This window comes from Tetrao urogallus (genome assembly GCF_951394365.1).
Source record: "Tetrao urogallus genome assembly, chromosome: 1".
NCBI lineage: Eukaryota > Metazoa > Chordata > Aves > Galliformes > Phasianidae > Tetrao > Tetrao urogallus.
In genome coordinates, this window is record NC_136813.1 from 154,862,458 (window position 1) to 154,889,581 (window position 27,124).

The window sequence follows — 27,124 nt, forward strand, 5'->3', positions numbered from 1 at the left end:
AGCTGCCAGTGGAGAGCTTCGTTCAGCAAATGTGTGAGCAGATCTGATAAACTAGCACAGATAAAGCATATACATATTTAAGGATACTGACAAAGAAGCAGAAACACTATTTTTCCTCTCTCTCTCTCTCTCTCTCTCTCTCTCTCTCCCCCCTGCACTAATGTAAACACTTTCTCTATCTTCACTGATGTATTTCCAGCACAGTGAACCAGAGGAGACATGCAGCTCTCTTCTCAGTACATAATCCCGGCCCGCATCAGTCATAATTCAGGATTGGGATCTAATCTTTGAAATGTTTCTTTCTGTTGAGATGCCAGAAACTGAGTCAGGAGGCCTATAGGAAGTAACCTCCATAAAGGCCTAGCAAAAATTAAATGTCTTTCTTGCCTGCATGGGATTAATCAAACAACAAAAAATAAGCATGTATGGTTTAAAGCAATTTATAAATATATTTTCAAAGTTGTCTCTTTTTCTTCAAAAACTTCTAGAAACTTCATCAAACTTCATTTGTGTAAAAGTGCTAATGTACTGCCCATGCTATCATACACCTGCATGATTTTATATAGTCCTAAAAAGGAAAGCCCTCAATCATACTTTTCTCACTTCCTGTGAACATTTAAGCACTCATCTAAACTGCATTTACAGAGATAAAGAAAGGGCATTTTCTTTTTGAGTTCATATTTTATGTTTTTTTCTTCTAATCCATTAAAGAAAGAAATAGGCTGCCATTTTCAGAGAGTAAAAATAAATTAAACTTACTTGTAAGACTAATTTCCCCAAGGATGCCCAAATCCATCTACACTATTCTTACATCTATTGTACAGCCACTCATATCGCTGTGGAATTCTTGTAGAGTCTGAAAGCTTGAAGTATTAACCATCTTATTTCCGTATAAGTAATTAACACACACATTTTCATGTCTGCTCTGAGACTGCGTAAGCAAATACAAACATACTATAACCAGAAAGAAGCACACGCGCGCGCACACACACACACACACAATGCATCATTTAGATGTGCATATTCAAATAAAAGAGTAAGAAGATTCCAGTCCTTCTATTTCAAGGAATGGGGTAAGAGAATCAATAGCAGTGCTAGAAAATTCTGCCCAGTGGGTAACAGTCATCACAGCTGCATGCTGATCTCCTGTACCTTTGGTCAGGGTGAATGATTAAGGAGATACATATACAATAATCTTTCTGTCCTTTCTAAAATGAAGAAGCTGTTCAAACACCTCCTGAACCCAGGCACTTTTGTGGCACGGCGTTTGTCCTAAGATTAGTAAGGCTTTTCAGAGCAATGCCTACAGGTTTTGTACAGCTTCAGTGATAATCAGCATAATCTCTTTTTCTTCATTTGAGACATAAAAGGAAAAAAAAAGGTGAACAATTTGACGTTGCTTCTTTGTAGGAACTGCTGCAGTTGATGGTTCATCTAATACAATATATTATTGTGTGAAATAGCCTGTAGCAAACAATTCAGTGGAAATTGTCTACTTGCTCCAAAATGGACAATTAATTAGCACATTCTTTATAAGAACCTGCAAAATACACTGAAATATGGGAGTTAATTTATCCATTAATGTATCCATTAACATGTCTTCTATGATGGAGATGTTGTAGTTTTTACTGTCTTTTGATATTGAAACTATCTTTTCAGCTCATCACTTCAGGCGATCTGATGTCAAAGGTCTGAGTTGCGATTACAAGAAACAACTCATCAAGTCTTTATTTGCCCACTGAAACAGAACCGTTTTAGACAAGATCCCCTGCTCTTGCTGCTGCCCAGACTTAGAGAAAATGTCACCAAGAGGAACGTCGCTCTGGGTAGGAGAGAAAGAGTCTAATATGGCAGAGAATGATCCTTTTGTCACTGCTGAAACCCAAAGAGAATTCACTGTGATGCTGTGCGACTGTTCTGCAAGCGTTAGAGAGATGTATTGTTGCAGCCACCTACTGCTGGAAGATCTGCCAGTCGCTGTATTCTAGTAGAGATATTGAGACACTAGATGCTATAGAAATCCCCACTGTAAGTAGACATCATAACATGTTTGTTGGTACTGATCTCTGCTGGATTCTTTTGGATTAGACTAGCTGCAAATGCATCTGTTGTGGTGCTGTTTGTTTTTTATTTTTGTCTTTTATTAACATTCTTTTCCTCTCCCCTAATACTCAGAGAATCATGTTACAATATGGATTATAGAAATGCCATGGCACTAATAGAGTATTTCTCTTCCCATAATATTATATTCGTGTTAGATAGCTTTTAAGCTTTCTTACGTTTTAATGAAGTTATTAAAGTGAATGCTCTGCCTGCATAATTCATGAGCCTTTACTCTGTCTTCAAAGACAGCCTCTAAACAATATTTTTATTTTTCAAATCTGCTATAAGACATTCAAAGCCTTTTGAATTTGAATGCAGTATTTAAAATAAATGCATAAGTGTAGAAACCCAGCTTTATTCTGATGTAGTACCATTTGGTCCCCTGAGATGGCTCTGATTTATAATATTTCCATGACAGATACAAAGAGGAACTATGTATTTTCTATTTATAGCTCATAAATATTGAGATTAGCTTTCACACACGATGGACTGGATTACAGGCTGCTTTTTCTGCTGTGGCTCTATCTGCAGCTTCCTGCAGAAGGAAGATCACATGGATCCAATCACAGCCTTTGCATTTCTTCCTAAACATCTATTTGGCATAAGTGGATACAGTTTAGGGGTTTATATAATCTGTGAACTGTGCTATGACAATTCCTAAGTGCTAGCTGAGACTTTTCTAATTGGGTCCTCATCTCCATCAGTAACCTCCATTTGACCTTGGGGATGGCGAGAGGCAGCAGGGCAAAGAAGATAAGGGAAGCAAAAAGCTTCCTACTAGGATACATTTGCAGTAATTAGAATGACTAAAATCTAAGCATACTAAAATAACACGTAAGACAATAATGCCGTATCTTTCCAAGTTTTTAAGAAGAAAAGAACCTCGTTGAAATGAATCCCAGAAAGAAGATAAGATACATTAAAGCTTGAAATTATTATCAGCTACTAAGAGATGACACTTTTTGGAAATAAAACTTTTTTTGTCATTAATACATAGTCACTGAACTTCGTAAGAAAAGGCATTTAAGCCAAAGGGCCTGGGTAGCTAAAAAGCCATAACAACAGTCTGTTCAGGTGCCAGCACTCATTTCAGGTAATTTATTTCAAAGATTGGTTCAGTCAAAGCAGGGAAAGCTGCTGGAAATTGAGCTGAAAGCTTTTATTTTGTGTCAGGAACAAAAATGAACATAAATGCCAGCTACAGCTAAACACACTGAAATCTACAGAACTGCCTACATGAATGTGTGTTGGTATTGGGAATCCTTCTGTGTAATAAATAGCACTGTATTTATTGCACTTATCTGCTAGTCAGATGTGCTAAGGGTTTAACCAGAATCTTTTTCTTTAGAAAATAAGAAAAAAAACCCAACAAAACCAAACACAAGATTAAAATGACTTCAGATAAAAGCTTTATACTTATTTAAATTAGTAACTGAAATCACTACCCCTGATTTAAATGAATATATCACAGGGGAGCTGCAGATAATTTCTTCTCTTTCTGGAGCAGAAAAGAATGTAAACCTGAATAATGTACCATAATTCATAGACAGCCTTTGTGAACTGAAAGGCACTGATGAGATGCATTGTGCCCTTGTAGAGGAATTAGTTGGACTGTGTCTTTATGGACTTTCTGGAGAGATTAAACTGCAAGCTGGTTTTAAAATCTTCTACATCATCTAAAGGCAATTAAAAAAACAAACACAGTGACTTGAGAGTCTGAGTTCCCTTGATTTTCAGTAAGACAGAAGCTTCTAGGTCTCTTAGTCATTTGGGGTGAAGTATGGCCTATAATTCCATGTAACTCCAGTTTACCAAATTCAAATAAAAATGACCTCCTTATAGTTAACATTCCTACATTTCACCTGCCAGATGTCAGATTCATTTAAAATGCATTTGAATATAATTTAAATAATTAAAATGTGGTTTTAAAACATGCATAATTGTTTGCCAGAGGCCCTCACTAACCAGAAGTAATAATTTCCACTTGTCGTGGTGACTTGATGAGCTCAGGATGAACAGTTCCAGTGCTTAAGCCAAGGTTTGCTTTAGCCACAGCTTGACGTTGCAATTAAGTTTAAGACCTGGGAGTTGATTGCTCAGATGGGTGATCTGGTTTTGTTACAGGGAGTCTAATAAAGTTGATGATTAGTTTGTTGTCTTTTATTGTCTATCTAAAGTAATTTATGCCTGGCTTTTGACTGTCCAAAATGTTGGAGATGAAAGACTTTCTCTGCAATTGTAATAACCATTCAATTGGACACACAGATTGACTAGTGGCATTAAGCTATTGACAGTAGAACAAAGTAGCTAAGAGAGCTACTTTGTTTCATAATCAGTATAGGTACTTTATTAACTGTGCTCTATTTCTACACAGTACAAATAAATATGTTTGAAAATCAAGCATATTTTAAAGTACGACTGACCACAGTTATGGATGCACTCCAATTTTTGATGAATTATTAAAAAGGAGTTCAGAAGACTGCTGAGCCACAGTGACTGACTTGCTCTTCGTACTGGGACAACAGATACACAATTGCTAAAGTTTTCCCCATCACTGAAGAGCAAAGCAGATATTCAGTAGAAGCAGTAATACTCAAGATGTTCAGGGCAGCAGCCAGAAGGAAACTGCAGAGCTGCCTGCTGTTTGCTGTGAATGCTTGGCAGACCTCCTGCAGAAGCCAGGGCCTTGCTCCTCCTTCATGAAATGCGGATAAACTCCACTGAAAGGCAAAAATGATGCAAGAGAAAGAGGAGCCATTTCCAATTGCCTATTTTCTGCTTTTCCAGTATCTTCTCCAAAACAAGAGAGAATAACAGAAAGGAACCTAAGCTCTAAACATGCTAACCTCAACAGTGAGAGACTTTTTGGCAATTTTTGTGAAAGTTCTAATTTATTTTTTTCCAGCTGTGACACCTACATAATTTTCCCCTCTTGCTAATGGTCTTCCTTTGGTGACAGTAAGTGCTGTTGAGCATATAAGTAGCATTCAGACTGAGATAGCATTTGATTGTTAGCATTTTCCCACCTCCATTGCAATGCAAAACTCTCAGTTTTGCAAAACGAAAAGCAATTTTAGTGTCTAGAGAAAATAACAAAGTAGTAGGGAAAGTGTTCCCTAATTGAGATAAAATCCTGTCACCTTCACTAGCACTTAACAGTACCACACTCTGAAAGCAGGTATTATTTAGTGTGAATAATGACAACAGAATCTCAGCTGGATTTTAATAGTTACTTCTGCATAATTTATTCAAAAGATAAATTCCCTAATGAAAGATACTGGATCCATTTTAAGCCATCTGTAATTACTGCCTCAGGAATACCATACTAGCTGCTGTTTATCACTGTCAGGGACTTCTGAATTCCTACTACAACCACGGTATCCTATTGGGTTTGTTTGTCTCTGAGAGAACACAGTGTTTCAAGTGTGGTATGGCCCTACAAAGGAGAACAAAATCTGTAATTCCCCAGAAATGCATCTGTATGTCCTTTACTCTGTTTCGGTGCTTCAGCATATAGCACATTCATTTCCTCATGGTTATTTCCAACACAGTGCATTATGTTTTTCATCAGAAGTTTGTAGAAGGTTTTCAGCTCATTAGCACTTCCCTTGATCCTTTCTTATGAGTTTTGAAGCCATTATCCATCACACTTCTTTCAAATTTTGGAAAAGAATATACATGCTTTGACTCTCAGATCTCTGCTTCAGTGAAAAAGAAAAAATCACTATGAGGATGTAATTTTTCATTAGGAAACAATTAGAAAAGTGCTGAAAAATTTTAATTTGAAATCTGTTCAGTGTAAGCATGAAAGAAACAAATATTAGTGTATTCACATTTTAGAATGGGTGTTCAAAAAGTTAGATTTGATTCAGGAACAACTACAATATTTTCTTGTCTTTCTGATGTCTACTGCGGTACAGCAGAAAACTTCAGAAACAGGTAGAATAAAGGAAAAGTTTCTAGTAAGAGATCTCATCTCCTTTCACTTTGTGAAGGCCTCATGTTACTGTTCATCAAAGGTGGTAAATGAAACCTAAAGGCTTACTGTGAGCAGGCCTCTATGCCTATGTATGCTTTAGATTTACCTCTTACCTTGTGCTAAGACTATGAGAAAATGAAAGCCAAACACTTTACCATTCTGTTCGTCACTTGCTACTTCAAGATGAACAAGTACATCAGCTGTGTGTTAATGACAGCTGTAAAAGCGTTCAGTTCTAGAGCTGTGATAGAAGTATCCTCACTCTCAGTGGTCTGTAAAAACTGTGTCTTTTTAACAGAAGGTATATAAAATAAACTTTTCTTCTAAATACCTCTCCTTACGAAGCATCTTGTTATTTAATTTGATCTCAGTTAATTGGCAATTCAGTCAGTAACCTGTGTCCAAGAATTCCAGACACAGCGGAGAGCAGAAGCCTACACAGAGCTCCAGTAGGACCCAGGACACAGCCCCAGTGCCCCGAGTTGACGGCAGCCTCCCCTGGGGATGGCATATATCATCCCACTCACTGCCTGTGTGTCATCATAAGATGAGGAAAGGCTGCAAGGACCATCTGTAGGTGGGAGGTAGCAACCTCATTGACTCTCAGAAGAGCAGGACTGTCACTGTGATTGCTGCTGTACATATTAATGCAGAACACTCCCAGATCTGCTCAAGGGAGCAATCACATCTACGCCCTTCAAATGCAGAAACAATTATCCTAGCACCTCAACCAATATTCAGCAGTGACCTGTGATGAGTTTGCCTATTATGTGTTATCAGTAACACTGTAGGGAAATGTTCACATTTTATGAGATTAAACAGACAATAGGAATAGTAGTCAGGGTTTGTTTTTCCTCTTGCTCGAATAGTCCATATTGATCTCCAGGTAACAGGAAAGAATGAAAGTATAGAGAGAATTATCTGACTGTTTAACTTTTCACCTAGTCTTGGACTGGAATGTACTGTATAATGAAATTTCTCTTTTTTAAGCTAGAATGAGTTCTGATATACTCAGTCATGCCCTAAGATTCAGAAAACACAGAATGCATTTTTCAGACAGCAAACAGGAGCCCTTACTCTCTCAACAAAGAGCTCTCCAATGGAAAATAAGTTGTTTTTCTGCCTTATGATCCTGAAAAATTCTGCAAGCAGATTTTCATGCATGTACCTGACAGACCACCGACATCCATCTTCTTCAGGTTCTTTGCCTCCAGAATGACAACAGTCAGCTTTCCGGCAGTAGGCACATAACGGAGGGAGAAGCAGATATCACCCAGCTTTTCTTGCTGTGAAAGCAAGCAAGGCATAGTGTTATCCTTTTTAAATCATTTTGAATCTTTAAAAAATGTAGTTTTAAAAACCCCACGGAAAATTAACAGGATTACATTTCAAATCCCTGTTGTAAAACAGAACATTCAAATTAACAACAGATTCTATATCTGCCACAAGATACTCAGTTTGAATACTTGATAGCCTCAGGACTGTTGTAATAACTAGAGTTTGCCTGTTTGTACGGGCCCTAGTGACAAGATGTGCTGGCTGCAAAGCAAGTTACACTGCCCACCACTTCACCTCAGACAATCAGACTCCCACAGATACTGTTTGCTCTTTAATATTAACCAAGACATTATTTTTTTCCAGTTTCTAAAGGGAGTTCAAGCTTCCTAGTGATTTATGAGACTTTTAACTTTATGCAGTAAGCCACATTTTCAGCATCAATAGCAGTTAGACATAGATGTCTACCTATACAAATACAAGACATCTGCTTTTACAAGTACTTTCTATTGACAATAAAGCACATATGCAATCTTAAAAGCTTTTGTTTCAATTTGTGTAATATAAGTATCTAAGCATCTCTGTCTGCATGAGCATTTTTGAAAATCAAATCCTTACTGAACAGCAAGCATATATTCTATTTTTGTGCTCTCCTTACATTCTTCTCTCAACAGCTCTTAAACACTAAACAAAAAAAAAACCCACTTTTTGTCCAGGTTTGAATAAATGTCTACAATACATCTATCTGAAGAATGCATGTGAGATTATCAGCTATACTTCAAAGTTTATATCTACCTCCCATGCCAAAAAGGTGCAAAGGTCTGTCTGGGAAGTCTTCCTTGGGGACACAACAATCTGCTTATGCTGTTCTTGCTGAAGGACTGCAATCTTATATCTTAAAAACTTCTCAGCATGATGAGGTTATTGTTCCTTTTGATTTCCAAAAACTTAATGCAATCCCTATAAAGTGATGGATTCTGAACCGATTATTACAAGTTGGGGATGAGACCTTGCAACTGTAAAAGATTGTTCCCTGCAAAAAACCAGCTCAATGAACACCATGGTGAGAAAACATATGGAACAAACACAAAAGTGTGTGCAATTAGGAAATGATCAGATGGAGTAGAACAAAACAGCTCATGATGTTAAATGTATGTATCACACATTAAATACTGTCGAATACACATGCCCACATCTTGGAAATTGATCTGGTTATGGTATTCCACCACCTCAAAAAGGGTACTGGATGACTGGGAAGGATTCCAAAAACAAAGCAGCATGAATGATGAAAGATAAGACACAGTTTCTGCATGAGGAACAATGAAGTAGATTACAATTCTTCAGACTCAACTGAGGATACTGGAAGGGGTATCTCAGACACCTTGATGTGGCTGAGGAGGGCCACAGTGATGTGATTTTCTTCAAAAGAAGAGATCCCGATGTAAAAAAAATTAGGTTTTTAACTCATACCTGAAATAACCCAGAATGTCTTTCACTGCATGAACTATATTTTTATGAAGGGACTCACTATTCCTGTCTGTCTCAACAAGCTGCTATAAATCTCAACTCATATTCTTATCCTGGAACTACGGATTTCAGCTTTGCAATCTGCTCTGAGCATGTAATGATGGGGTGATAGCAAAGCATGCTTCCACTCTTCTGACATTCAGTTTGGGAAGCACTGTTGGCTGGGCAAATGGTGAAGTTGATCTATCACTTCCAGCTTGTTCAGAATGGAAGAAATCAATTGCTTATTGATTTGTGTTATCATGATCACAGCTCACCCAGCCACCTTGTGTTCTTTGCATTCCTTTTCCATTACATGGTAGACTTGGTTTAAATTAGCCTGGCTGATTCATTAGCCCCTGACTGACACGGGATATCTGAAAGCTCATCTTAGCTCCACCATCTCAAACACCTTTGTGCTCACGTATCAACTGACACTGAAGGGCTCTGCCCTCACTCCTACATTCACTGGGCAGTGCATTGGTTGTAGCACAGAAATGTACATTCTTCTGAAATGTACTGTGCCACTGACACAATACCAAAGCATTTATTTTGAAGGAATTTCTATATTTATGCTATGTTTTTAATTGGTCTAATTTAAGGGCTGGGTTTTTGTTTTTCTTTTTTTTTTTTTTTGTACTTTTGCATTGGCGTAGAGATTGGTAAGTGTTAGGACTGTTAATATTTGTTAAAATTGTATAAGGATTGTATTTTTTCCAAGCTGAATGCCTGAGTAGAGTCCAGAGGAGATATTTTACAAACAGTTACTACCATGAAGACCATCACCTGTCACTGGCTTTTCTCCATCTATGATCAGGTCATGCTTTGTGCAAATTCTGCAATTGTCTACACAGGAGAATGTTCTTAGGAGAGTATTTAATGCATTTTTAGCCTCTTTTAAAGTAATTTTAGCTGCACAAAACATAGAAAAGAAAACAGAACAATGTAAACAGAGTTTTTCATAGATCACGAGCAAGCAAGAGAAATGACAGCAAATGATGGGCTCATTCCAGTGAATAACTTGAAGAGAAAGCACAGGCACCTGCTTAAATGTAGCAGTTTTTTTGGCTGTCACTAAAATCTGTAATAACTGCAATTCTTGATTTTTTTTTCAACATTTTCCTTTTTGCTTTGCTACCACATGTTTTTTTAGTCCTAAGCTGTTTTTTGGGTTTTTTTTTTTTTAATATAATTTTAAAGATATTTGTCAGGCAAAGTACTGCAAGTTGCAGCATTGTAATGAAGCAACAGAAAGCAGTCACTAGAGGTGTGGTTTGCAGGAGATAATTACAAACCCCTGCAGGGCTATGAGGTACAGATGAGTGCTTCTGGTATGGTGATTATCTCATGGAGGTGCCTTATTGTTATTATGAATTTCTTTCAGCCCTACGTATAAATAATTTATGTTAGCAAATTACTTTGATCTCTGATGGAAACGGTAAGTTAGTGTTAGAAACTTCCAACTGGGAGGTTCACAGGCATTAACCTATTCATGTATAATGCCTAAACACCAATCAATAGAGTCTCTCCATCTAAGCAACTGCATAACTTCATTCCATTTAAAGAGGATGCAATGAAGCAGAACATAAATGACATAGCGCTGATAACAGTTCTTTAGCTTAGAAAAGGCTATTTCAGGGCCTGTTGAGAAGCTGGTCTTTTTAGAGAAGATTCTGAATGTCTCCTGCTTGTCTTACGTTTCTTCTTGTATTTGTCAGTAGTCATTTTTGCCTTGACAGCACACTTTCCTAATGAGCTACTGAGAAAAATGCTATTTATGCAGTTTACTCTCATCCACACTGCAGAATCTCTAACAGTGATATCTATCTTCTTAATATAAGCAATCTCCACATTTTTGTGTAAGATATTATGAGGAAGTTGATGCTCACAGCTCTCTTGGTAAAACAATACCAAGTAACAAGCCACAGCGTCATATGTTTTTTTTCCTAATTGGATCTACAACTCCAAAATAGTCAGTGGAAGGAAGGATATAAACACAGCGCAATGGGTTTCCAAATTCAATACCCAGTTCTGATTGTAGATATTTGCTGGAGAGAAGCACAATAGAATGTGGTTTTCAGTGAAGACCCAAAATACAATCTCCCACTAATCAATATTTGCAATACCAAGCTAACAGGGCTCATTATACAGTTTTCATACCAATCAAAATGTTTTAAAACTCTGTGGAGAAAACAGGGACAGCACAAATGTGGATTATAAGCTAAATTAGCTCCTTTAAAATTTAGGAAACCTGGGTAAATAGTAATGACAGAACCTCTAATTGTAATTCCCACATCTTTGGGCTTTGGGCAGTTTTGAGGCCATTGCTATTCTGTTGCTATAACGAGATCTCAAATCCAACGAATTCTTTGCCTTGGCAAATAAACTGTGAATGCATTTGATCACAAAGATATCGTACTAATAACAGTAGCAGACCCCCACAGATGCAGAAATGCTTGGACTGGCCCTCACAACAGCTGCCATAAGAGCAAGTGGGGAGAGTTAGGAACTGATGACCCAATGATATCAAACTAATTAGGCAAAGGATTGTGAAGTGAGCAAAATGGATATAAAATCCCAAGTGCAGAAATAGGCTAGAAATAGACGTGAAACGGGGAAAGCAAAAGGAGAACCGGAAAGAGAAACAAAAGCTGGAGCTAATCTGTCAGCCCATTATTACAGCACTTCCTGAGATTCTCACATGAGTATGGATGCACTCAGAGTACCACCATACCCAAAATGAATAAGCAAGTGTAGGGATAAAGTGCTGAGAGTGAACAGGAAGGGCAGAATTCTTGCCAGCCTTTTCAGGCAAATGTCTGATTACAGAAACAGATATTTCAGACTTGTGAAATGTTAACTATAAACACCGTCAGTACAAACTTAAGGATTTTAACAACTAAACCATTAATCGGATGAGCAGAATAATTCCCCTGCTGTCTAAAAGGATTTCATGCCCATGAATAGAGCAGCCACACAGTTATACAGCTGGAAATAAACAGGTGCAAAATGCCTCTGGAGACAGAGAGACAGAGAAGAACTCTCTTTATGACTGCACCTACTGCACTTTTGAAGAAGATATTTTAGCATAATACAAATATGATCAGACAAGTGCCTTGCAGTGTGCCTCCTCATTCAAGGATCAGTCTTTGTTTGCAGGAATTACCCACCTGTCTTCCAAAATGGAAGTGTAATATTTGTGATCAAAGATTTCTCCTGTTTGTTTTTACTCATGTTATTTCAGAAATGCTTTCATGGGTTATACCCTCTTCAAATGTGCAAACTTGGCCATAAAATGAAGCTCATGTTAATGCAAGTGTTAAGTTACAAGCCACATAGCAAGTAAATTAAGAAGCAAAACCAAGCCAAATAGGTTACAGCAGGAGACCTCAAAGAAACAGAAGGTTCTTGAGGCAAGGATCCAAAGGGCTTGCTTTGAATGCTGTTAAAAAAGGGATTAGCAGAGACAATGGTCTAAAGAAGAGATGTAAAGGAGGCTGATGCTAGGTGAACAGTGAACAGAAATAGAAGCAAAGGTCCAGGAGGTAAGTTTTAAAAGGGATTTTTAGAGCAGACAGGGAACATTCTTTCAAATGAAGTGAATTTATTAAAGGTATCAGGAGGTGGTATCTGTAGGGATACAGTCACAGTATACACTGGGAGTGTGGAAGAGCCAAGAGAAACAGTTTTAATTGCATATTCCTTTCCCTACTACAGTTCTACTCTCTGACTCCTCTGTCATACAACTTTCATACAACAGCACTATTTTTACCTTTACTTATATGGAACAAACAAGCCTTCCTTCCAATGGGAATAAAGAGAATCCTTTTTTTCCCCTTCCCCCCCTCCCCCCCCCCCCCCCCAAACAGCACTACTTGATATAGAGATTCTTCATAGATCTCTGCCTTTCTGTCTCTATCTATATATCTCGTAGTACATTGTTTTTCTGCTACATGCCCTTGTTATGTAATAGTCTCCAATACAATGATAAATCTGGCTTGAAAGCAACTTGGGTAATTATATGAACCAGTCAATGTTATTAAAAAATTAACAAGTCAGGTTCTGCCAGCTTCTCTCTTCTAGTTCTCTTCAATACATTTTTAACTGTTTAGAGAAAGCACTTCCACTGCTGCTTCCAAAAAGCAGAAAAAACTGAGGAGAAAAGTAGAAAATGTAGTAGAAAATGATACTTTATGGTCAACAGTTTAAAAGCATTACAATCAGCTGCCATCTTCCCAAATGAGAAAAGCTGTGTCTAAAGGCACTTGAAATCAGATTAGCAGAAACACACCCTTTCACTTACAAATGAGAGACTATGTTACCAGATATACTGAGTTCTTAAGTAAAGAAGACAAAAAGTAATTTCTTCAATAAACAAGAAAGGGAGGAATGAGTAAAACCAAGCAAATACTAAAAACCAGCCTATGATGTCTGAGTGTAACTCGCAGCCTACCCACAAATGATTGCAGCTGGCTGCTCTGCTTTCACTATTGCATCTTGCTGCGTTTTGCCACTTGGCTTCTCCTCAGCTGTTGCCTGATCATATTTCTAAATGTCACTCACGTTTATGCAAGCCAGCGCGCAAAACAAAATTAATTTAACTGAATGGCACATTAATATTATTACTTTTGACAGCATGGAAAACTTATTAACTATAGCATGTCACGAGGCTAGCCTTCTAGTGAGTCGTCTAAGTACAACACTGAAAGGAAATGAGATACAGTTGAAAGGTGGTTTTTGGCTTATCACACACCATAAAAAGTCAAATCACAAAGCTCTTCCATAATTAACAGAAAATTACATGTGCATTGCAATCACTCTACAGAACATCCTTGTCATCTTGTGACAGGACACAGGAAGTCACAGTACAGTGCATGATTTGAAGACATCACTTGAAGTAAGTATGGGCATTGTAATGCTTCGTTAGTGCAGTTTCCACTAGCAAGAAACTTGTAACTTGTTTACAAAAGCAGTTGACTCAAAAACTTTAGACTATGGGTTGAAATTACAGCCTACACTGGAAAAAACCCCATGGGATTAGTAAGCAGCAGAGAACTCTAAATAAGAATCACATCAATTACAGACTTTTTACTTGTATCCACAATAGCATCTTTGTATGAGTTTACTTTTCCGCCTTAAAGTAACACATGCAGATTTTGGTCAGGACCAGAGTTGCACTGTACACAGTGCTACACCAAAAACCTGCAATCTACAAAGTCCTTGCTAAAACGATCATACATTTTCAGTTAATGACAAGACAGAACAGACAGATTTAACAAATTAGTAAGTAGGAGTGAGTGGCATAACACAATAAATTCTCTATGGCTGCTGGTAAATTCTGCTGAAATCCAGCACCTTCTTTTAAAGACTATCATGTGAATTCAGAGATTCCATTACTGAAGATACACAGTAAATTTCTATTTCTCCATCAGTGATCTGCAAGAACCACAAAGAGAACCTCACAGGAGTCTGTGGATTACCTTCATAGCAACACATCCTTTCCCCTTTCCTCTGGAAAGAACTCCCACGACAAAATGGCCTTGCATCATTCACGGCTATAATAATAAATAAGTGGCTCCTTTTGCAGTGACATTGATGCAGCCTAGTTCATTCATCTCTTGTGGACATATGCTCTCACTTCTTGCTTTCTGTAACACCATTCAGTTTTCATGTTGCCCCATTATATCCTCTGGTACTACTTCCAGTTCTCTTCCATGACCCCAAATCATAGACCCGACACAATACAGCTGCTGCCTTCAAAATCTCCTATATTCCCAATTAGACAAGAGGCAGTACATGATGTGGTTGTTTGGAAACTAGAAACCTTCAGGTTAGCAAGCAGCAGGCTAAAGAGAGCATGCAAGAACATTACACATATGTAAAAGTTTCCTTAAACAGGGCAAGAAAATGTTTCTGTTCTCATCCAGCCATTGATTTTCATTAAACAGAAGCTGCCTTATCACACATTCCAGCTTCCAGAGCAGCAAGTATTACAGTTCTGTGCCTTCACTCTGTATCACTGTTTTCCCTTTGAAAAGTTTTCTTACATGACCCTATTTTTCTAATTTTTGAACTGAAGATTTTTCCAGAGCTTCTAAACTTCCAACAAATACGAGACAAAGAATACACAGCTGGAGAAAAGGCAAGCTGGAAACCCTCAAAAGCGCTCTTTCTGTAGTGCTTTCTCATTCCAGCGAAGTTGGAAGTACGTAACACACTCTTTCAAGATGACTTCAATATTTTTGTCTTTGGATCCAACTGAAATGAAGAAACTAGTGCACACCCCGTGAATTATGAGTTTGGACTTCAGTTTGGTAAAAAGTTGTGCTCCAGTCAGAAATATGTGTATTCAAATCTATTGACTTACCCTGACCTGGCTCCTATCCACTTCTTATACCAAGCATTCAAGAATATACATTTACAAAGCTGCTGAAATATATTCAAGTTTTTGGATTAATACGTACAGGTAAAAGCCTTTTTTATTACTCTGTTTCCTCTGACTACTTCACTTTGAAAAATGCACTCTCTTAACACATTCTTTAGGAAGACAAGGCAGCTCATCAAAGGTCGTTGTAGCAATCAGTACCACACACTGAATTTCATTAATCTCTTCAATAAAAAAAAAGAGGTCACCACAGTCATCTACAAAAATCTAGGAAAGAAGACTGTACTTATCATGAGATCTCTGGCTCAATGATGTTCATTTTTAATAAATCTCAAGCCATAAGGGAAATTCCAGAGGATTGGAACAGTGCTAATGTTATGCCACTCTTACTCAAAAAAAAAAAAAAAGAAAAAAGAAAAAAAAAAGAAAAAGAAAAAAGGGAAAAAAAAGGCTAAATGGGATGCAGGTGCTCTCTATCAGCTATTCGCCTTTTATCAAACCTAGATAAGACAGTGAAAGGCTCATAAAAGTTTGCTTTAATGATGGTTTAAATGATATGGAATATAATGAATGTGAAGCCACATGAGGAAACTGGGGCTATTTGAATAAAACCAGATTCATTCTGTGATTAGATTGCAGATTTGACTGATGAGGGATTTCTTATTTTCAGCTAAGATTATTTTCTTTAGATTGCCTGATATGATGCTATGTTTTTGGTTCTAGGAGAAAAACAATGTTGACAACACACTGATATGTGATAACACATTTGCAGTGAGGGGCCCAAGGAGCTGGGAGGTAAAAGAATTGGGACAGCTGTCTTAAACTGGGCGAAGGGATATTCCATACCATATGACAAAGAATTACCATAATGGTAAATAATAATGCAATAGGTTGTTCACAGAAAAAGGCTAAATCACTCAGTCAGCTGAGTTACTAAGAACCAGCCACACACATCACATCATATACAGACACAAACAAACACTGGACATCCTAGGAAAAAGAACTTCAGTAGATAATTTCTGATTATCTACTGAATCAAGAAATATATCTTAGAGGGCAGTGTTTCCTGCTGCGCTCTTAGAGTCGTAAGCTGCATGCCATGAACTGCAAATGCAATGCTATGCAAAAGAGTCAATAATAGAAGAGCAGAAGCAGCAGGTGACTTTCCTTTTCTGGCAAGATCAGCTTGAATGCTGCATACAGTTCTTGCGTACATATTGTTATAAGATTTTGAGAAGCAGAAAGAATGTGAAAAATCACAACTCTTACAGGAAAACTGAAGAAAGAGCCTGATCATATGAAACACAAAAGATGAATTTCTGCTGCTTTTTTAGAAGATGATTGAAGGTGACTTGATTGCAGTACTTAAGTATATCCAGAAAGAGGAAGCATCATGGATTAAATGCCTTGAATTTACTGAAAAAGGGCAAAACAAATATCAAGGACTTGACGAAGAATCCAAAAATATCCATGTAAGAAATAAAGTACGCATTTTAAACAGTAACTGCAGAAGCTGTTAGGGGTGTCTTTCTTCATTACTGATTTGTAGAACCTTTTAAGAGTTTTCCAGCAAAGCTGCCTATATCAAATACTGTCCTGTTGACAGCAATTGACAATGACACTGACTACTGACATTGCCAGCAAGACCTCATGCAGAATTTTCTAGTAGAATTTTCACAAAATTCTAATTATATAATATCAAAATGTGTCCTGGGAGACTGTGTGTAGGTGAATTTTCAATATAACCATGCAAGATAATAGTGAAGGGGAGGTTGTCTGAGCTTTCAGAGTTTGCAGTATATGGCCATGTAGACATGACAAAATGTTATAAATTGAGAATGAGAGGGTTTCCAGCTCCTTGCTCCAAAACAAAAACCCAACTTTCTTGTTAGCTTGTTAGAAGGTTTCTTTGTGCTCTCTCCCTCCCAAAATGGCACAGAAGTAACAATTCTGCACTGCAGACACAGCCTGTTTCCTAGGTTAAATGGGATTATAGGAGATTCTTTAAATTCTTTAAAGTGTTCCTTGAAGATTTAGAAGTCCTCCAGATTTAGGGCCGACAAACTCATCTCATTTTGAAAAACTATCCAATTTGATAGGAAATAGTACTATTTCTAAACAAAATAAAGGTATTCGAAATTACAGATTTTTTATTTTTATTTTTTACCCCCAGAAAGGAAATGTTAATGTTAGCTAGTCTAGGCTTAATGCAAATGAAACGTAACAGATTTAAAGGCCTGCCATTCTTAGTGAGTTGTAAGAGCTCATATACTGGTGTCTTCTGGCAACAAATCCATGGAATCATTGAACAGGTGGGTTAAAAGAATTTAAAGAGCATATACCAGTGTTTATATACGAAATATTCACAGTTTTATATGTAGTGATTGTGCTTGAGGCTGGTAAAAACAGCTGGTTTTCATGATAGGGAAGATATAAACAGGAAAGATCCAAGGTCTTAAATTCCTACCTAATGTGACCAGTGTTTGTGCTTGCAGGAACTTTTGCCAGTTGCTGAGCACTAAAGCTGAATTCCAAGTATTCTCCAGTCATTCTGGCATACATGATTGCTGCATTAAATCTAGTAGAGCTTAATTAAAATCTGTTCTCATTTGCAGTGATCACATATTAAGCAATATTAATTATTTTTGGATTTTATGTTTTTAAATATAAAAGGTGTAACTTTCAGTACAGTAAGTCTGCATTTTTTTTTTCTTTAGGCAAATGGATAAAACTAAAATTATACAGTTCTCCATTAAAATGAAGTAAAAGTTTGGTGGCACAGACAAATATTCTGAAGAAAGACTCAAACTTTTATGAAACTTTAATGAGATTTTAAATGATTCAATGATTTAAAGGGTATGCTTTTTTTTTTATTTAAAGAAACATGCTGTGGAAGAACCACAGTTTTTATTCTTTGTCACTGAATTGTAATAGTTGCAGCTATATTATATACAATAAGTACAAAAGTAAAAGAAAAACACCCATAGAGCAATCTAAATTAATTCAAATGACCCACCTCTCCTAGAAAGCTCGCCTGTTCTAAGATGTCACAGAAAATGAATGCTTTGCCTGACTGATTAATGTGAGAGTCTGAATGAATGAAAACATTCAGCATAGTCCACAGTTATCTAATTCTGGGCTGGGCATTAACAGACAGGGGTGATCAGCTGCAGATTTCAGGGCAATATGACAATAAACTGCTGCCAATTCTGAAGACAGAATTCCACTCATCAACAGAGATCCTTCTGTTTATTTTGGATGTTACGGAAGAAGCCAGAAAAGCAAAGGTGAAATAAATGGGATCCAGACAACTCAGCACTTGAGAGGATTACCTGGAAAAGTTTAAGTAATGTCTAAATTTCATTAAGGATCTAGCTAGGAGCTTTGCTTAGCTCCATCCAAACCAGTAAGAAATTGCAGTGCCACATTCTACACAGGTGGCACAAAAGCAAAAGAGTAATCTTCTAGGGAGTGATTTAGGTGTGCATTTTATGAGAAGGTCTATCTAAAAAGATGAGATTTGACTCAAGGTCAGCTGCAAGTTGAAACAAGCACTAGCGTTCCCAAATTTAGTTGTCATTACCACGACAGTGGAAGCAGCAATAACTTCTAACTCTGTTCTCTGCTAGTTTGGAAACTCCTGCCTTCGGCACTATTTCTATAGATGTAATTGCAGATATAACCTACAGGGAAACTACCTTGGCTTCCATGTCACTGAATTCAGTTGCAGGTACTTCTCTTCATCTAGTGATTGGCCAGCAAAAGTACACACAGAGTGGGTGCAGAAGCACATGTGTGTTCAAGAAGAACTGAATTTCATCTGCACACCGACGACTGCAGCTCAAAACAAGCTGTATTCTGCTCTGTCATAGACAGCAGGAGTATTAATTCTGTACCAGTGAAGATACTCCATAGCAAACAATTCATTTTCTGGAAATGCTGTCAGTGGAAGGGACAGAACTGCTACAGTACTCATCTATCCATCTGTCAGAGTCATGCGAAATAAGAAGTCTCAGTTTAGGCAATTAAAGGCTGCTTATGAAACTTTTAAAGTCTTCACAAAAGCTTTTCTTGTTCTATCCAAAAGATCAAAGAAAGATGTATTTCTGTTCTATCCTCAAGTCTACATCTTACACAGAAACTCAGAGTGAGAAGATGACGAGAAGTGAGGAGGTGGAGTGATTCAGAGGACTTGATCTCTGGTCAGCATTGATACTAAAAACTAAAACTCTGGAGGCTAAAATGTGCAGCTCAATTAGTAACTGATTCAGGTGTATAGAACGATGGCAGAGGTCAAAATAAAATGCCTAAAAGAATGAGAAACTGAGAAATCACTCAGGATTTGATGATTTTCTCCCTTTGTGAGACCAATGATTGAAAGTCTGGAGAGAGACAGATGTAGGAGAAATGAGAAATGGTATGATCTTCAGACAGCACTATCATTCTTGGAGTAAAATTCCCCACTATTAGAATTAGAGATGACAGAGGTTAAAAAATTGAATCATATAACACCAATATTGTGTTTATGCTTAGATAAGGCATGGAAAAGGTATTTATATCCATCTTGTTTCCTTCCTTAAATCTTACGTATGACGTAGTTACCTATGAACATTCAGGAATAATAGTATTTGCTTTGATCTGTATGATACAAAGTGAAAGACCAGCTATAATCAGCCCTTCAGAAAGAACGGTCTGTATGTGCCAGAGAGCAAGATCTTAAAAACTGGAAATGTCAGCTCTCCATTAACCTATAAGGTAAGAACGCATAATACAGAGATATTCTATGAAAAGGATTTTTTTTCTTTTTCCTGCAAGTTATTATTTTGTTCAACAGCATTCTGTCCAGACTGAATTAGACAAGAGCAAGAAAAAAAGACTCTGCTATCAAAAGGTTCATAGAATCCAATTTAAATCCTCTTGTCCTGAGTGTTTCTATAGTTGTGATGATAACAATTAAGGAATAAACTGTAGAATGCCTGAAGAAAATAAAGATGAAAGAAGTACGGGGTTGATTGCATTAAAACCTCAACTGGACTACATCAGCACAGCACCACATCAGCCAAGGTGAACAATTTCTTTAGCCTTTAGGAGAAGGCTTAGTTTTATTATATGAACAGGAAACTGTAGGAATGAGTTACTGCTCTATGTTATCAATTTAGCCTATAAATAATACCTAGAAAAAAATCCTAAATTCATGTGCCTAAAATCATTCTGTCTCTTAAACATATTAACATAAAACCACTAAAAGCCCAATACTACCAAACTGAAAATACTGTCTTAGATTTTAACAATGGTTTCTCTAAAATAAGGGCATTTTGTGCTAATTCCTGTCACAGCACACAGTGCTTCAAATGCTAGTTAAACTCATTATTAAACTAAACCAAAACACAACAGACTCTGAAAAGAGGCTAAATGATTTTTATGGTAATCCCTGACATGGTATAAATTGGTGTTTAGAGAGACCTGATGAAAAAAATGAAGATGACTAATCCTTTTCTTTCTCAGATTGCTATTCCTAAATCTTTGTCTTTTAACCTTTTCAAAAATACATTGGGTACTTTTGGCAACCAAGATCCCTTAGTTTGAAGCAGGCACAACAGCCAGAGGGCAGCGTCCCAAATTAGGCCTCAACCTATTTCTGACAAAGCTGCCATCTTGTTGAGAACTGTCTTGGGACATATGTATATAAATTGCAGTGAAAGTAATGCCTCCTATATACTTCCATGGAAACTACAACACATTTTGATTGAGTGAATTCTCGACTACAAAACAATGTTTTTCAACACATTCACCTCCACTAGCTGTGCATTTTTTCCAGTGATGAAAAAGAGCCTGCACACTGCACTCCTAAAAATCTGCACCAGTGGAGGTGACCCACTGTTGCCACTGCTGAAATGCATTACACACCACCTCACTGGGCTCACATCCACCATTTGGTCTCCACAAACATTCATCAAGCCTTAGTGAATGTCAATGGGTGCCATTTTTTCTACATGAAGGAATTCAGTGACACATCTTTGCTCCATATCCACTTCCATGTCACATGCCATTCTGTCAGACTGGCCTTCTGCTGCCATCTGTCACACAGCAACAAAATATAATGGAATATTGGTGGGAAGGTTCCAGCTCTACTGCTATACCATCAGCATCTGCCTCTGATGTTGTGAGCCAACATAACAAAACAGGAGGCATTACTTTCAGAGCAGCCCTCGTACAATATCTGATATCATTAATATGTAAGTAACAAAACCTTTCAATTTTTAATATTTTTCTTAAAATATTAAAAAAAAAAAAAAAAAAAAAAAAGAAACAAAGCCATAAAACTAGAGGGATATTTGACCTTTTTTTTGTAAAACTAACCCATCTGGCTGGTTCAATGGCTGCAACTCTTAGAGAGCTCTCAAGTTGTTCATCAGAGATTTTTGATGAAATTTTACTCTTCCTGTGTATCATGCTTGACAATAACTGTTAAAAATATACTCCCAAAAGCAATGGCATGAATACGATGTGACTGTGAAGGATTGTGGAAGTCTGGTAAAGAGACATGATCAGATTTTTGAGTCGAATATCTGATCGTAACTTTCTACACTCTATTTGAAAATTTGCATGTAATATATTTATATCAATTGAAAATGGTATCTCAAAGATAAATCAGTGATTTTTTTTTGGCAATCTTGAAATCTATTCTCAAACGCCTTTATCAAAATGGAAAGCATGCCTGTGTATTCTTTGCTGTTCAGAGCACAGTGTTTAGCCAATGTATCAAAATGCATGCAATTATTTGCTGCAATGCATGCAATCATTTGTGAGCCACAAGCTACTGCTTGCACATTCCCAATTTACAGCATGTTGTGTGGCCCTTTTATGCCAATCAGTAGATTCTGAACACATGCTTATAGTCCCTCCCAGATTATAGTTGTATGAGTGGGAGTCCCAGCAAGTTATGGCTGAATTCCCTGGTATTCCTTCTGTAGCTTCAGTCCAAAACATCTCTTCATGCCCTGGGGCCTTTCACTTAGAATATACTTCAATCCATGCAAATGACAGATACATCAACGAGCTGAATGAATCACCTGCAGCTACATAGCAGAATGCTTCCAGCAACTAAGCAACATAGATTTTACTTTAGCCTTTGTAAAAAGAATTCTTTTGATGATTTTGATCCCTCTTAGTATCTTTCTGAAAAGCCTATTAAAAGGCTGTCCAGAATCTTCCTTTCCAAATGCCACTTTGTGTTTAACATCCAAGTCCAGTGCTTTCAAACTCCTTGGTTGGTCTACTCTTTCTCCTCCATTATACATTTAAAAATATCCTATACTCAAGCACTTTAAAAAACCCAAAAAACAGTAACATGAAGATGTAGTGTTGGGGAGTTGTCCACTGTTCCTTCTTTTGACTTTGTAGCTTTCTGCAACGTCACTGGGAATGTATCTTGTCTCAAATCATTTTTTTGTGTATGGATTATTAAAAAATGGACAGCAGCAAGTGTAGGATACATTTTGTCAGCAGTTTAACCTCGAGATGCTTTTCCGTGCTTGAAAGTCAAATGCTAATATGCACATTTCCAACAATCACGCCATGCAAATTTTTCTGAGATTCTGATCCTGAATCAATGGGCACCAGCAAGAGGCAGAACATAACATTATCACAAAACTTCTGCTTCTTATACTCCACCCTCTGAATTTGAATTTAATTTCTATAGAGTCAGACAGTCCGAGGTGAATCCCTTTTGATTTCAGGTAAGCCAATTCTTCTTGTTATATAAAAAAGGTGTCTCTGACCTCCAAAGTTAGATGCCTTTTCCAGAGAGAGTAAAGAAACATGATACTCAACAAATGCATACGGTGGGGTTGTCAGCAGTTTGAACACGGAAGGTGATAAAAGAAATGCAGAATTCTAATAGCCTGAAACAGTACTGCAGCTGCTCTACTAAGTCATGTGGTTTTACCTATAAAATCATAGCATTTCAGCATCTTCAATGTAAAGATGAAAAAAGAGCTAATTAACTACTGAACGATTTCACATCAGGCTTGCTTATTCTCAAACTTAAGCCATTTCGCTCATATTAAGATCTTCTGTCCTGTTCTGTCTCTAAAAAATTCAGTTCCTCTTTAGGACAGATGTGCTTGGTCTATACTTAACATTGTGCAATTACTGCATGTAATTCTGCCACAAAATTTGAAAACTAAAAAACCTTAAATGTATCATTTTAAATATAACATTTTAAAGTTGAAGTGAATTTGAGAAAACTTGAGTGCCATACAGAAAACAAAGCGATCAAATATAGTATTCTGCTAAATAAAGGAGACCTCTCATTTTAAAATTTGTCTGACATTCTGACAGCATCTCCATAGTGATAATAATACTTCCTTTTGTGAAGCATTATGATATCTGCAAAGCTGTACAAGAGCTAAGTGTTATTATTAGAGATTGGAAAAGGCCTATTAGATCTTCTATCCATCTCTGATATAACAGAAAATGACAGTGATTTGCTGCACTGATTTGACAGTGACATTTGTAAAAAAGTCCTTTGCTCTTAACTCTACAAGTTTCAGTGCTCAGGATTCACTAAGTTAGCCAGCTTACTAGTTTTGTCAGTATTCAACTTCTATGAAGCTTAACAAAAGATGAAATAAACATGCCCTCCTTTCCATCTCTTTCTTTCAATCTCCTTTTACTTTCAAGGAGGACAGTCCATATGAATAGTGTAACTGTGAAGATTCACAAAAGTGGTATTCCACTTCCTAACTGCAGATTGCCTCCATTTTACCTATCTTCAAGGCAGTATTGTAGCATCTCTCTGACTGGGTTTGTATATCAGATAGGAAAGAAGCTGTTGCCCACCTTGCTGATGTTTTCCAGCAGATTTCCACCTCAGAAGCCACATACAAAACATTCCCATTACAGTCCACTGTGAAACAAATCACAGAATCAAAGAATGGCCAGGGCTGGAAGAGACCTCAGGGATCAAGAATCTCCAACCCCCCTGCCACATGCAGGGCGACCAACCTCCACATTTAATACTAAACGAGGCTGCCCAGGGCCCCATCCAATCTAAATCTTCCCTCCCAAATGATCAAGTGATCTATCTGCAGTGGTTTTCCTGTCCATGGAGTAACATGATGGCAGTCATTAGAGGTCTGCAGAAGTCTTGACAGTAGACAGTGTCAGTTTGAAGATCTCTATCCTTACGGAAGGAGGCTCTGTTTCTCAACTGCTTTCAAAAGAAAGAGTTGTTTCTGTTCTTCCTTCCCCCACTTACCAAAATTTCTTTGAATGTTTGCTACAACAGGTTTTCAATTGAAGTACCAATATAACAGAAATGGCTGAAGTGAAATCAGTTGAAGTACGCGAGAGATGACTCTCAGTGTGAATCATGCTGCGGTGAGCAAAGAAGAGGTCTGTCTGGCCTTCTGTACTGGAGTGAAAACAGACACTGGGTGTAGTTTGTACTCAGATAAAGTTAATGGTAATGACATCTGGTAGACGACACAGAGGAGAGAACTCCTGTCATCTGTTTCTTTAATGCTCTGTGCCCGAAACATTATATGTCAGACTTGGTAGAAGTGACTCATCTTTCAGTATCTACCACTCTTCCCTCCCATGCATTCAGATGCAGGAGACTGAAGGACTAATAGATAAATCACCATCATACATTCACAAAGCCCTTCTCAGCCATAACAAATACTTACATGAAGTCTTGTACCTTCCAAGTGCTTCACCAACATAAATATATTAATAAGACCCTTTCCAGAAGAGAAGGGAGTATCAGAGAGATGGCATTCAAATGGCTGGGCTTTGAGAAGTAGAGCTTCAAGTATTTCATTAAATCTTCATCCTCTGCCATCAATTTCAAGCCCATTTAGAAAAAAAGACGGAAAGTACAGTGGAACTTTATGAGCAAATAGAGGAGTAACAGCTCGTAAAATGATTTTGCCCTCTGTGATAACAGAGTTAATTAAATTGTGTATTCTACGGTGTCAACAACAGAATTCTACATCAAGTGAAATGAAAATAAGATTTTTATACTCCATTTGACTGATGCCACCTATATGGCTCTTTCAAGGTGACTTTGCCACTGATGTGCTTAGGCAAAAATCTTGTTTTGGCATCATAATCAAGATATTAAGGATATTTTGGTATCTGATACTTAATTGCCAACATATTCAGAATTCTAATTAGCAGTAGCTTGTTAAGAACTCAAAAACCTAACTAAATGTTGTAAGGGCAAAAAAGAAAATATATCATGTTATTCTTCAAATAATGTAGATTACATCTAGGTGCACTCGTCAGGTATGAATTCATTATGCAACTATAAAACGTAGAATAGTCTACAGAAGATTTTTTTGTGGTAATATAATTTCATTTATCACATGATTTTGCATGAACTCCAGTTGCTTAGGATTTTAATTCAATTTGTATTGTGTTTTCTTACAGTCAGTTAGCTAGGCTGCCATATGATCACTACCAAGACACATGCATGTTTCAGTTGCTACACGTCTGCCCTATGTAAGTCATATTAGTCTTTGTGTGTGTAGTACTGTATTTGCTAATTCTGAAGCTAGAGTACCGCTTGGTCACAGCTATATCTGCTATGAATTCTGAAATGTCTGCTGTGTTAACCAATAACAGGTTTATAAAAAAGAACCTTTCTCAGCCCTGTCTCTTGCTAATTACTGCATAAAATCTATCAGAATTTGCTTGGGATCTTTGCTGCTGAGCAAAGAGGCTGGAACTTTGAAGGTCGTGAGGTACTTGGCAGTAGTCAAATCTGGAAATATGAATGATATTTTCTGTGAAATACAGCTCCCCAAACCACTGACAGATGTAACTCTCTTGGTTCTCGCTGAAGGTTTCTTTTCCAAATTGCTATTTCATCTTTATCTCTAAGATTGGAAGAAAAACATCCCGTAGCATGGTTACCAATGTCACATGTAATAAGGGAGCCACACATTGTCACCATGCAGAATAGTCTCAATGTAACTCTGACTTTAAATCAGTAAGTAGTAGAAGAAATCCATTTGAAAATACTGTCCTTAAAAGCAAACACTCAAAATGGCAAGACTGAAATCTACCATTTTGGAAATTCTGAGAAGGCAAGATGATATATTTGCTCAATTTTCCATAACTTACAGTCTTAATTCAATATCCAGTTTTTTGTCACTTGTATTACAGTAAGATTTCATTCAGATATTGTCCTTTCAATTACAGAAACTATGGTTTGAATCCAGAGCAGCTCGTTACCTACATCAGACAATGAGGAGATTCAGATTCCTTCTTCTTTCACTAGAGAACTGAAGCATGCTGTGCACTCTTATTACTAAGAGTGGGCAATCAAAACAAAAAAAAATGAAAAACTGAGTACAAAATAGTCTTGTAGTAGGTAAAAAAGGTGGATGTGCCAGTATGACAACCCTCACAGAACACACAATGTAATGGTGAAATATTTCCAAAAAGTGTCTTGTGTACATGCTGGACTACACTTTTTAAATAATGGATGTACTGTATGTTGGCACAGAGAGGAAAGAAATGAAAGGTGATTAATATTTGAGTGAGATGCCACACCTTTCAAGGTCTTTGTTAAATCCACAATTCTACTCAATGGATATTATTGCATAGCAGTCCAATAAGATTTTAAATCATTTAAATGAAAACCTACCATTATTTTCATGCACAGTAAGATGCTTTGAGATGAAAACATTCAGAATTTAAGGCCACAAAAAAGCCTAAATGCAATTATTCTTATGATTAAAATACAAACTACATGTACCGTAAATGCAACAATCCAAGAAAAAGTCAAACTCATAAAAACTTCCCTTAATATGCTGCATAAAGTATCAGTAAGATTGAAAATAGGATTAGCAAAGGAGAATGCA

The 27,124-nt window shown here is 37.2% G+C and overlaps 1 protein-coding gene across 2 annotated transcripts in view; it reads right to left on the bottom strand.

Moving 5' to 3' along the window:
* SYT1 (synaptotagmin 1) overlaps positions 1-27,124 on the bottom strand; it is a gene marked incomplete at both ends in the record, with an annotated part of 118,093 nt that overhangs the window by 39,500 nt on the left and 51,469 nt on the right. For both annotated transcript variants that reach the window (XM_079549761.1, XM_079549760.1), the window contains one exon: positions 7,251-7,368. In XM_079549761.1, coding sequence (XP_079405887.1) covers positions 7,251-7,368 — 118 coding nt within the window. The remainder of the gene's footprint in view (positions 1-7,250; positions 7,369-27,124) is intronic.